This window comes from Paramisgurnus dabryanus, chromosome 11 (assembly GCF_030506205.2).
Source record: "Paramisgurnus dabryanus chromosome 11, PD_genome_1.1, whole genome shotgun sequence".
NCBI lineage: Eukaryota > Metazoa > Chordata > Actinopteri > Cypriniformes > Cobitidae > Paramisgurnus > Paramisgurnus dabryanus.
The window spans coordinates 16898242-16910953 of NC_133347.1; the positions used below are offsets into that span (position 1 = coordinate 16898242).

At 37.0% G+C, this 12712-nt stretch overlaps 1 protein-coding gene across 1 annotated transcript; it reads left to right on the forward strand.

The window, feature by feature from the left end:
- Window positions 1-3801: 3801 nt before the first annotated feature.
- peds1 (plasmanylethanolamine desaturase 1) lies at window positions 3802-11606 on the forward strand. Its single transcript, XM_065247171.2, has 6 exons — window positions 3802-4000; window positions 7382-7501; window positions 7737-7828; window positions 8364-8508; window positions 8612-8824; window positions 8917-11606. The coding sequence occupies exons 1-6, from the start codon at window positions 3865-3867 to the stop codon at window positions 9036-9038; spliced, it is 828 nt and encodes a 275-aa protein (XP_065103243.1). The 5' UTR covers window positions 3802-3864; the 3' UTR covers window positions 9039-11606.
- The last annotated feature ends 1106 nt before the right edge of the window (window positions 11607-12712 follow it).

Sequence of the window (12712 nt, forward strand, 5' to 3'; positions counted from 1 at the left end):
AAGCTATCATTGCCATTCTGCTCACTGAAAGAACATGATACGCAATATTTGGGTGCGCTTTAAAGTTTGTTTATCTTCACACAGATTATAAATATACTCTATTGTTTACCAACTGAGCTCTCCAAACATAACATTGATATTTAATAATTATCGTCAATATCAAGCTGCAGGCGTTGGCCGCTGCACTATACGCACTTCTGCTCCATCAACGTTGCGGCTAGACTGACATCTGGCGGGTAGATAAGGAATGGCATTACAAAAGCAACCTTACTGATAGATCAAGGGTTCACCGTTTGTCACAGTGTTTTTAGCTCTTTGTGATTGTTGTTGTTGTTTTTAAATAAATATGTTAAGCTTTTGTATTTTTTATGTTTTTTTATGTGTCTGAATGCACCCAATGTAGCATATCATCTCTGCATTTTCTCAGGTCATTTTGAAAACATTAACATGTTATCAAATATGAAATTAAAGGGAACATTTCACTAGCCTTTTAAAGATCAAAGGGTCAAAATACCATATAGATAATTTATTATAACATGTAAAAATTGACACTTTGTAGGTACGATGACAACATTTTCAAAACCCCCAAAGTTCAAAATGTATCACATGACTAGACAGAGCAGACATTCCCATTTACAAAGATACCTGGTTTGTAAAAATCCGTTGAGGTTATAATATTAAAAAGTTATTATATTTTTAATATTAGAAATCAGAGGAAAAAGTTATATATGGATGTCTATGGAAGGTGTGCGACCGAAAATGCTGCTTATTCACATGTTTTTGCTTATAACGTTCTCATTTTATCAGATATTTGCATCAAATTTTAACAGAAGGTAGAATATTGTTAGTTCTTTCAAATAAAATCATGAACATTTACTGTTTTAGTTGGAATGGGCATCGGACACATGGTAACCATGGTTTTTAGAACAATGCCTGCAGTGGACGTTCTGCAGGCGTTCACTGTAGTCTATTACCAGAAACGTAATATTCAAATTTCCGTGAGTTATTTAAATACAATCTTCTCCATAGATTTAGATTACCATGTTTCAGTACCAAGAAAAAAGATATATTGTGGTTCATTATTAGTGTCCAGAGTTTAGTGGAAGCACACCAACCGGTTTGAAAGTGACATAAATTTGCAAACAGTTGCTGTGAACTAAAAACACCTCCGGGTTGAAAGCTCAAAATATCAAATGCTTCCGGTGGTCGGAATTTATGTTTTTATTGTCGTATTTAGTGAAAACATAGTACAATCATGCGACAAGGATTGGATATTGCATGAGACTAATTGTAAAAGTCCCGCGCGAGCGGAAACAGATTTTATGCCTAAGAATTTCGACACGTGTGCCCGCGATTTAAGCATCGTTACACTTTGTAGGTGTAAGCAGAAATGTGCCGTTTTTAGGTGTGTCCTTTTAAATGCAAATGAGGTGATCTCTGCATTAAATGGCAGTGTCGTGCTTGGATAGTGCAGTTTAAGGGGCGGTATTATCCCCTTCTGACATCACAGGGGGAGCAAAATTTCAATTGCCTATTTTTTCACATGTTTGCAGTAAATGGTTAACCAAAACAAAGTTACTGGGTTGATCTATTTCACATTTTCTTGGTTGATAGAAATACTGGGGACCCAATTATACCACTTAAACATGGAAAAAGTCAGATTTTCATGATATGTCCCCTTTAAGCATATCTGTCCTAGGGATCCGAGCTCGAAATATTATCACAAACCTACCCTCTCGATCACTGCGCTCTGCCACCGAGCGAAGACTTGTGGTACCATCTCAAAAAGGGAAGAAAACACTAACGCGTACCTTCTCAGGAACTGTCCCACAACTGTGGAATGATCTGCCGGTCGTGACACGATCAGCTGACACTGTAGCTGTCTTTAAGACTCGGCTAAAAACCCATCTCTTCCATCATTACCTAACTTCCTAATTACAGATTTACTATCTTTATTTAGTTACCTTCTCTTTATCTCTTTCTCTATCTACCTTCCTCTTTATCTAAAAAAAAATAAAATAAAAAATAAATAAATACTAACATACCCTTGGCTATGTATACTGTGTTGGACTTGATGAGACTATTTCCAGTGCACTTATGTATTGCTGTTCTTATGTTGCCATAATTGCTTCTATTGTTTACCTCACTTGTAAGTCGCTTTGGACAAAAGCGTCTGCTAAATGACTAAATGTAAATGTACCTAGAGTAGGCTCCTCCCCCCTCCTTAACTGTGATAGATATACTGAGAATGAGGCGATGGAGTGAACGAAGGATGCTGCAAAATCTCACAATGTCATGGGACAGAGGTGAAAGACGGCCACATCTATCCTCCCAATATTTTGTTTTAAACAGATTTCTGTTTTTACTGTTATCGTAATTATTTTATCATTATTATTATATGGATTTTATTATTACATCTGTTTACATGCTAGATAAAACCAGCATAAGCTGGTAGCTGGTTTAAGGTGGCAGTAACTGGTTTAAGCCCCAGATATCACAGGTTAAAGATCTGGAATACATTTTGTGTGTAAAAACATTTGATAAAGGTCTTAAAGAAGTTGTTTTACAAACATTCTAAATCAAAAACAGACATCTTCTGTCTTTATGAAATCTTTTAGGACAGTGGTTTTCAAACTGGGGGGCCGCGAGATGGTGCCAGGGGGGCCCCCACATTTTATAAAATACATTCATTTATCATGAATTCTGTGTAATTAAACCTAAAAAATAATAAGCCAACTAACCAACAGCACTACTAGGTATAATTTTATGTTTTGTTTAATTAAAATATAACATTTTAAAACTGTTTTTGTCATACATTTTCTTTCGGGGGGCCGCGAAAAAATGCACTGAAAAAATTTGGGAACCACTGTTTTAGGAAACGTCTCAGAGATGTATTACAGATGAGTAAACACAAAAAAAAAAAACATCTTACATATGTCTAAACACAGATATCAAATAGATGTCTCTGTATATGTGATACAGTATATGGGAATAACTGTAGTCCTCTCAGTCTGGCAAAGCTGGTCAAGTTGGTGGGTCAGCTGGTCTTACCGCCTGACCAGCTAAGTCCATCTTAAAAAGGGACCAAAACACGGCAAAACCAGCTTTCCACCCCATAAGCTGAAGAGCTGTTTTAAGCAGTTTTTTTTCAGTAGGGTTTGGCTTTAGGCTACCGATATTTGTGCGATATTGTTTTCTGATTGTCATAAACAGATTTGAATTAAACAATACAAATTTTAAATTTGTTCATTAACTAAATGGGCTTATTAATAAGTGACCCGATGTACAAATCGATCGAGTCTAGTGGTAAACTTGTGAAACTTTTCTGATGTGTAAAATATAAACATCTTACTGTACAGATTCAAATCTAATCAATCCAATGGAAGCATAAAACATTCTTAAAAATGTAAACGAAGTTATTAATATATTACAACTTACTCATGTACTTCTCCCACACCTGCATCAGGCAGATATCGCCAGTCGGTGGCAGGCTAGTAGTATAGTTTAACAGAGTTATTTTTTAGGATATGAGTTCAACTCGAACATGCCTAGAACCTTCGAAACACTCTCGCGACACTTGATGTCATACACCGCACAGTCTGCGCAGCTCTCAATGAAGTCGAACACGCCCATCAGTATGTCATGTTTTTTGATTGGTTGCATCCGGGTGGGGCCAGAACATTCTTGGGTTCTATTGGTCTTCATGCTTTTTGTGTTCAGGGACAATCCAATTTATGATTGGCCGAATGCTGCAGAGGGACGAGCGCGATTGGTGGAGGGAGCAGACGCGGAACAGGGCGGAAAGAGGCGTGTGGTTCAGGATGCGGAATTAACGCATCCGCTGCGTCCGAACCCGAACTGAATATGGCGAGCCCCGAGAGCGAAAGCGGTTCTTCGGAAAACTTTCAGACATCCAAAGCAAGCGGATCGGACCAGCCGGGCGCGAGATGGGGACCACAGCACGCGGGTGCTCGAGAGCTAGCGGAGTTATACTCGCCAGGTGAGAATTTTAACTGGTTTTCTGTTTCTCCTGGGCACCGGTGTATGCCCGATTCTGCCCACACAGCGGACTAAACGGACTGTCAGTGATGATTTTAGCCTTGACCATCCACCTCCCGCCCGAGAGTGGTCAGACACCAAGCAAAGCGCGTGTACATCCAGTGTGTGGGGGCAAACGCGGCGCAGTTGTTATTGTAGCATGAAGGGAAAGACGTGATGTTTGTGTGGCAGTAAGTCATGCTACTAGTCATAATATACAGAATAGGACTTTTGTGCTCCTGTATGTGTTATGAAAGAGGGAAATAATTCATTGTCATTGACTTATAAGGAAAGTAGTTCTTGGAGGTGTTGACAAGTGATCAGCTTTGTTTTATTAAAAACTCCAAACATCCAACAAAGATCAAACAAAACATTAAAGCAGAGTTATGTTAAGACCGTTCATGGAGCTGTTTTTTTTCCAGGAATTAACTTTGTATGTGTCTCATATATTTACATATTTAGGTTGAATTCAGGTAGACTGAGTAAATTTTTGACATTGGAGAAAAGAATTAGAACAAACCAGCACAGTAAGACCAGTTTTAGGGTGTGGTAAGTTAGAAATATGAGTTTGTATATGTGGGTGGGGTGATGTGCTTCCAGTGGTTAATGGACAGTGACTGGTGCTGGTTTTCGGTTAGCGTGACTTCCATTAAACTGCGTTTGTTTCATGTGTCCTCCAGCTTCACGTCATTGTCCTCTATTAGTGCTGTTTACAGTCACCATGGTAACAGAGGGAGTGTTCAGATTCTTGGTATTAGATAATATCAACTTCAACAGAGCTCTGTTTTTCTAGATTTAGTCTTGTGCCAACCGTGTTGTGAATCTTGTTGTTTTGGTCACTTCAGGTTTGTTCTGGAAAATGATTCTGTTCTGAATGGAGGCCAAAGTTGAATTTCCCCTCTGCACACAATTGCATCTTTGTAAGGAAACAATGCGGCTGAAAAAAATTGTTATAAAACTGCCCTACAAGCTTTCTGTTGTAACCATTTCCTTCTGTTAAAAAACTTCTGAAGGATTGGATGATTGCTTAACAGTTACAATTATTTGTGATTATGTTTGTCTGAACAGCTGACGCCGGTAAATAGTTACTCTATAAATAGTTATTTTATACAATCTGTTCTACTGTTGGTTTATATTGACCACTTGTTCTCTTAAAGACCCACTCAAATGCCTTGAATTCCCCCCTTTAAATTTAGGTTTTATTTTCTTTGTCTACTCGGGGGCTTCAGAATGTAATGCACTGTGTTGCTAACTTAATGGTTTGGATTAAGACGGTAAATTTAAACAGTTAATAAACAGTTACACTTAAATGCTTAAGGCAACTTTTTTACGCATACGCTAGGGTCCTCATAGAGTACATGTTACTCAGTATTCATCATCAGGAGAGTGTTTGCTTTCTGTACACACACTGCCAGATTTTTGAAACGTCACGTACATTGTACGCATTGGTCGCACATGCACGTGCAAGAAAATGTAGTATGTAGCCCAGGAGATGCATAACATTTTTAGCAATGCGCAATGCATTCAACGTTTGTGTACATGCACGAGTTAAAGCTGCAGTCGGCAAGATTTTTTTGATCACATTTACTGAAACCGACACTATGCTCCAATAGAACAACACAAATTAGACTGTTAAAGAAAAAACCCAGCGCTTCTACCTTCACCTAGTGCCTGTTATTTGTTTGGCCAAAATCCACTGCTCCCTGTTCATCTGGTCCAATCAGCGCAGGCCGGTTCATCTGGTCCAATCAGCCCAGGGCTGTGTAAAATCTGCCTGTCCATCACAGTACCTGCACACGCCACAGATCCCCGCTCCCCCCTCGGGGTGTTACACATGCATCCGCCTGAAGTTAACATGTGTGTTGGATTAAACGCAGTATACTCTGGGATATAGATTGCCTTAAGGGTTTTTGCCTATTGGGCCCAGATCTTTCATTTGCAGATTCTACATCATTCAAAGAGATGCTATCAAATGCACTTTGGTACCCAGGTCACTTAAGGTAAAGACCTGATAGATAAACACTTGGCAACTTTTATGAAAGTTTACAAATAGTTGTGTCACACTGCTGACGGCAGGACTTTAGATGTTTTTCCTTTCATTTTTGTAACAAGGTTCACAGAAATCAAGATTAGCCAGTCTCTCCCCAAAGCTACACCTGTCACAAAAACATCATGTGATTATGCTCCTCATATTTTTTGTTTGGAAGCTTTTGCGGAAAAGTAATCCACATAAATATAGTTACACAGTTCAATAGGAAATAAAAACGTCTAAATCATGGTAAATTTTCTATTATAAAATGGGCAGTTCTGGTTCTTCATTCTGATTGGTTGAAACACGTTCTAAGCTGTGATAAAATTCCCTGGCAACCCCATGGTTCAGACCGCATCACTGTGCCACTGTTGCTGCGTACTGATTTATGAAAAAAAACACCACAGTCTTTAATCATATTGTACATTTTTCTACAATTGCACTGTTTGCACAATTAATGGCGATATCCAGATAATTGTCAAATAAATATTGTTGAGTTATCTCGTCAATTAAGAGAAAACAATTCCCTGAGGAATTTTTACCTCAAATTCATATATCTGCTTATCCACGATCTTACCCAACTTAAACACAGGTGCATTCACTCCCCACTAAAAACTCCACGTAAGTTTTGATCAGCGGTCTGAATCTCTCTAACCAAAGTCCTTCACAAAAATGGAATTGTCTCAGCTTTTAGCTGAACATTTGAGAGTTGATAAGAGAACAAATGAAGGTACAATGAAACAGCGGAGGGTCTGTTCTTTCATTTGATACATTTTATGTTTATTTAAAGAAGAAATTTTTTTCTGGAAGGCATTAAACTAAAACTGGGTGGCAACTTTTTTTTTTTTTAAACGCTGACGGGGAAATTTGATTCACACCTCAACAGTTGCACTACTTTGTTTGGTGGAAGAGTAATATTTGTATTAATATAATTACTCACTATTAAATAACTTATTTGCTGTGTTTTATTTTATGAAATCCTGCTATGCGTTTTATAAAAGCAATAAGCCCCGCGAAGCAGTGGTGTTACAGTGCATTTTATAACAGCTAAGGGGCACTGTAAGGCACGATGTGAATCGGTAACCCACCGCTTCTTGTGGCTTATTGCTTTATCGAGGATGAGGTTGTTAGATACATTATGATAGATGCTTTCTTTTTAGATGCTTTCTTTTTAGATGATTTATATGTGTTAAGTTTGTATTGTGGATGTCACTTTATCAGTTTGTTTTGAACAATGTCTTTTTTTGCAATTCTAAAGTTACAATTTTTTCCTTTGTATAAAATCTTGATTTGTTTTTGGCTTGTTTTTTTTAGGAAAAAGATGTCAGGAATGGATCAGTGTGGTTCTTTGCTTTACCCTCATGGCCTTTAACTTCTGTTACCTGGTAACATACTTCCACCTGGGACACACCTGGTACATCCTCTTGGGCATAGGTTGGTACAATAAACAAACCCACACAAACCCAAAATAAAATGTAATAGGATACAGGTATACACAACAAAAACGTTATGATCTAGTAGCTAAAATGTTTTCATGTGAATTGAAAGAGATTTGAGTTCGTGATAAGACTTTGAAAGTGAATTTATATACAGCTTGCCTAGTCGACGTCAAGCATCAGGTGTCTAATTGATCTCTGCTTCTGGTCTGTGTGTTGTTATGTGAGTGTAGTAGCAGGGATCCTGACAGCAGATTTTGCTTCTGGTTTGGTCCACTGGGGTGCTGACACATGGGGATCAGTAGATATGCCCATCTTCGGAAAGGTACTGGGATGAAACACTGTTTCTTTCTCCTTAATTCATTTATGTTACGCAAGAGGTCAGGTTAACTTTGTGACCCTGTCTGTGAAATCCAGGCGAAAGTCTCATGATCTAATTATGAGATTAGGATTTCATTCATTGATTTCACATTGATTGACATGGCAATTGACATTGAAATGTTTTTTCCATCCCATACAACAAATACATATAAAGTTCATCAGTATCATTGGACTAATTTTTTGTATAAAGGTGTTACAAATGTAAGACACCTACTGTACAACATGTTTATTGAACTATATAATACCAAAAGCTGGCTTCAACTTTCAATAGCTGGTTGTTAAAGTATTTTAGAACATTTAATTGTCAAAAAGCTATTTCTGTTTTAGTGCATGTCTGTATATGAGTACCGAATCCATTGTACATTATAATCCCTACAGCGTTAAACCAGATACTTGCTATTATCTGAAAAAAGCTGTGTTGGCAGAATTATTTATAGTATAGAATAATGAATACATTCTCCTTGTTGGTTGACTTCCAGGCCTTTATTCGACCGTTTCGAGAGCACCACATCGATCCAACAGCTATCACACGCCATGATTTCATTGAGACGAATGGTGATAACTGTATGCTAACCATTATCCCGCTGGCTAAAATGGCTGCAAACTTCCTGATGCTGCCACCCGGTAAGATGTCAATCATGTTAGTACACACAAATACTGAACCAAAATTTACATTTTTGACGACCTGAGTATCTCACTTCTCCTTTTGCTCTTTTTCTCTATCCAGCGGAGATCTACCGAAACTACCCTTGGTACTGTTATGTTTTTGCTTTAGCCATTTTTGTCACGTTGACCAATCAGATCCATAAATGGTCGCACACATATTATGGGCTCCCGCGCTGGGTGACGTTTTTTCAGGACTGTCACATTATATTACCACGGAAACACCATAGAGTTCACCACGTTTCACCTCACGAAACATACTTCTGCATTACCACAGGTATACCCGCTGAACCATTGTGAACAAAACGCATTCTCATACGCTTTCATGCTGTTTAAGTATTTCATGCATATTTTTGTGTTGTCTAATAGGCTGGTTGAACTATCCACTGGAGAAACTGGGATTCTGGAGAAGCTTGGAAGATCTCATCCAAAGTCTGACCGGAGAGAAGCCCAGATCTGATGACCTCAGATGGGCCCAGAAAACCAAGTAATGATCTTCTGCCACTGAACCACCTCCAATACCTCAGATCCGCTTGTAGGAGAATCTTCTGTCCTCCATCTAATTCTCCACCCTCGCAAGAGAAATGGCAAGATATCAAAGCCATCAATTTTTAAAAAATGTTGAAAGTAAGAGGGTTGACGATGTTACTGAAAGCAATATTCCTCTCTGCTTACTTCATTGATCAAAACATACACGGTTTCTCGTTGAAAACCTGAGACTTTGGGGAAATGTTTAAAACTCTTTAAAGTGCAAAAAAGATCATTCACAGTGTCAATACTTGAACAAGCTCTTTTTTTGGATGACTTTTCTTTAACATTGAACTGCTGTCAAAGCTTCTGCACTCTTGGGTTTGACCTTTGGGACTGATCTCTCTTGCTCTCACCTTCTTCTTGTTTGGGGGTACAGGGCTGAGAACCTGTGTCTTCTTTTGTTGCTTGTGTCTTAATGGACAAAGCAACATCATACAGTATGCAGTCTTACTTCAGTACGCCTTAAAAAAAATGAATCGCAGTAAAGAAACTGCTTCTCTTGGCCTCATCTTCGCACTTATATAAATATCTGAAATAACTGTTCATTGTTAATACTTTTCTTTTGAAGCACAGTTGCAAATTCAGAGGTGCTGTAGGCAAGTAGCGGTTGACCGTAAGCGTTGCGTTGTTAGTGTTTTAAGTAGATCAATGTTATGGTCATTAGTGTTTGTACCTGCAGTGTAAATACACCACGAGAGCGACGTTGCTGCTTGACTCTCAGATGTAGATCCCACGAAATTCCTCTGTGGTCCTCTTTTAATCTTGTATTCATAAGTAAGCCTGTCCAGAAAATTAAAACGTACACTCCATTGCTTGAGATTTAGTTTTGTATACGTTGTTACATTACAGATGTGCACAGCTAGTTTGAGGTGAAACGTTTAAGGCTAGCATGTTCTCATCTAATACTAGTATGACATATTAGTGGCAGTTATAGCATGATAAACAAGTCTCATAACAAAATGCTTGTAATTTCATTACAGTAATGGAATACACATTTTTACATTTTCCAGTATAAATTTCTAATAATGGTGAACTAGAAAAAAATTATTTTACTATCTAAAAGCAGTTAAATAGGAGATATAATAAGGATAATCTTTAATAATAATATATTGGCTTTGCTTTAAATATAAGTGTTGCTTTTCAAGCAATGTAGTTTAGCCAGTATTCATTGTGTGTGGTTACCATTGTAACAATCCTCCAGTAAGAGTAAAGAGGAAATGTGCGAGGCTCTGTACCTCCAGAATTTAGGTTTATATATTGTTTTTGGATGTGCCATTTTTTTGTAATCGGTTTAATATTTGTTTTCAATCACTGTCACATCCAGTTTACACCAAACGATTTTATCAATGAAATTCCTACTTTTGATTATCTCTTCACTTGTCTCTGCATTTTCATGCCAAACTTTGAAAGTCTTGTTACTGTTAGCAACAATTTGTTTCACTAGGTCAATGATAGGTCAGTACGATAATAATACAGATAGGTCAGCTTCTCTGAACGTACATTCCTCAGTCCATGTTGTGAAACTGTTACAATGAGGTCAGCCAGAACTTCAAAAATAGACATGAAGTAAAGTGTTTTGATCTGATTCATTATGCGTCATGTGTTACGTGTTCCTTCTCATCTGAATTCAGGAAGGTTTGTTCAGTGGAATATTGTAGTATTTTCGACTAATATCTTATATATTTCTATACTAAACGAGATGCCAAATTTATTTTTGCTTAGCTAATAGGTCTGTGGTGTGTTTGGTGTTATGTGAAGAGGACACTCCAGTGGAAAGTTTGACTGTACAGGGAATTTGAGCTTAAACCAATTTTTTAGATTCGATAAAATGTTCAATTTTTGTCATAGGATTGTATTTACTTTCATACAATTTTAGACTTCTGTGTATTGATGATCATATCATATTTCATGTCAAGGTATAAATTATTTAATTCACAGATTAAGGACTTCACCAGCGTAAGGGATTGTTTGTGCCATGACTGTAAAGCTCTTGAATTTTGCTTAAGAGAAGATTCTAGATTTGTGTGCAATGCATAAGGAAAATTGATATTGTGATAATAGGTTGATTGTGTTATTGATTGTGTAGAGTGTTAAAGTTAATTTGAGGCAAGCAAACAAAGATCTTTCTCTGTTGATGGTAGGATATTGAACTAATCCCATTGTGCTTGCTCAAAAATATTGTATTTTCCTTCAGATAACACAGCTAAGCCAATCCCTTATACAGCGGGGACTTGGAGAGAACTTGCCGCAGCTGTTGGGTCATTTGATTGATGACCATTGGCATTCACACTTGTTACTGAATGTTCATCCTTAGAGATTTATTGGGAGAAGCTTTTTAAAACGCAGCGTCAACTGATTTTGCAATTCACCTTAAAGTCTCCCGTTCAGTAAACTGACATTTTCTAGGATGGCTTTTTGTTAAAAAATGTTAATAACGCCTTAATGCCTTTTTGTTGTTTCCTGTTTTGAAAACTTTTATGTCAATAAGTTTGTATTTATAATGAAATTAATAAAGAACTTCAGTCTGATTTGAATCTGTTATTTATTTTGCTTGTTGCCTGTCAAGCCAAAATGGTTGGTTCATGTTTGTGCACATCTTACGCAAGATGTGTGGAATTTGCATGTTCTCCCTGTGTCAGTGTGGGTTTATACTTTGGGTACTCCGGTGTCCTCCCACACACACTCAAAAAATGATTCATTGGATTAACTCAATTAAATTGTGGGCAGGATTTCCATCCAATATGAATGTGTACCCCTAACTCATAAAAAACTGCTTCACACAATAAAAATATATTGAGTTGGTCCAACTCAATTTAAAGTAAATGGCAATACTCAATTAGTTGCCTCAACTCAATTTAGTGTAGTCTCAATAACTCAATTTAGTGTAGTTTGAATAACTCAATGTAGTGTAGTCTGAAGAACTCAATTCTGTTATTTTATATAAAACGTTTTTATATCATACTAATTAGCATAAGCACATGTTAGCATGCTAGTAATAATAACATATGATACTTTGGATGAGCATGTGAGAAGAGACTGATCTCTAAACAGGCATTAACACAGTCAGTGCTCATTGAGAGAAATATGTCACATCCACAACCTAACCACAAGCGCCACTCTTTTGCACGATAGTAACCAAACAATTTGAAAAAATATAATACAAACGCTTTTAAATCAATAAGATAAACGGACATTAAACACTATTAAGTCTTTCTCTTTACCTAAAAATGCATAAAATAACACTTAATTAAAAAAATTACTCTCCAAAAGCAGTTGCTGGGAAATTATTTTTCCAGAACCCAAACTCAAACTAATTGTGTTAACGCAATTAAAAAGAAATCAATAAATTATAGTACATATTTATTTTGTGTTATACTAATTAAATATATATACTTATTGCTCTTAATGAGGTATTTTACATTTATTGAACACAATTTTAATTTGTCATTTCTAAGAAGGGCTTGAATCTTTTTTTTGAGTGCACCAGGAACATGCAAGTAAGGATATATTGGAGATGCTAAATTGTCCTTTCCCCAATTTATGCATAGATCAAACTAACTATGGATTAACTTGTGTATAGATTACCCATTTCTTGCCCTGAACATATCAGCATTAAAAAAGCAATAAATAAATA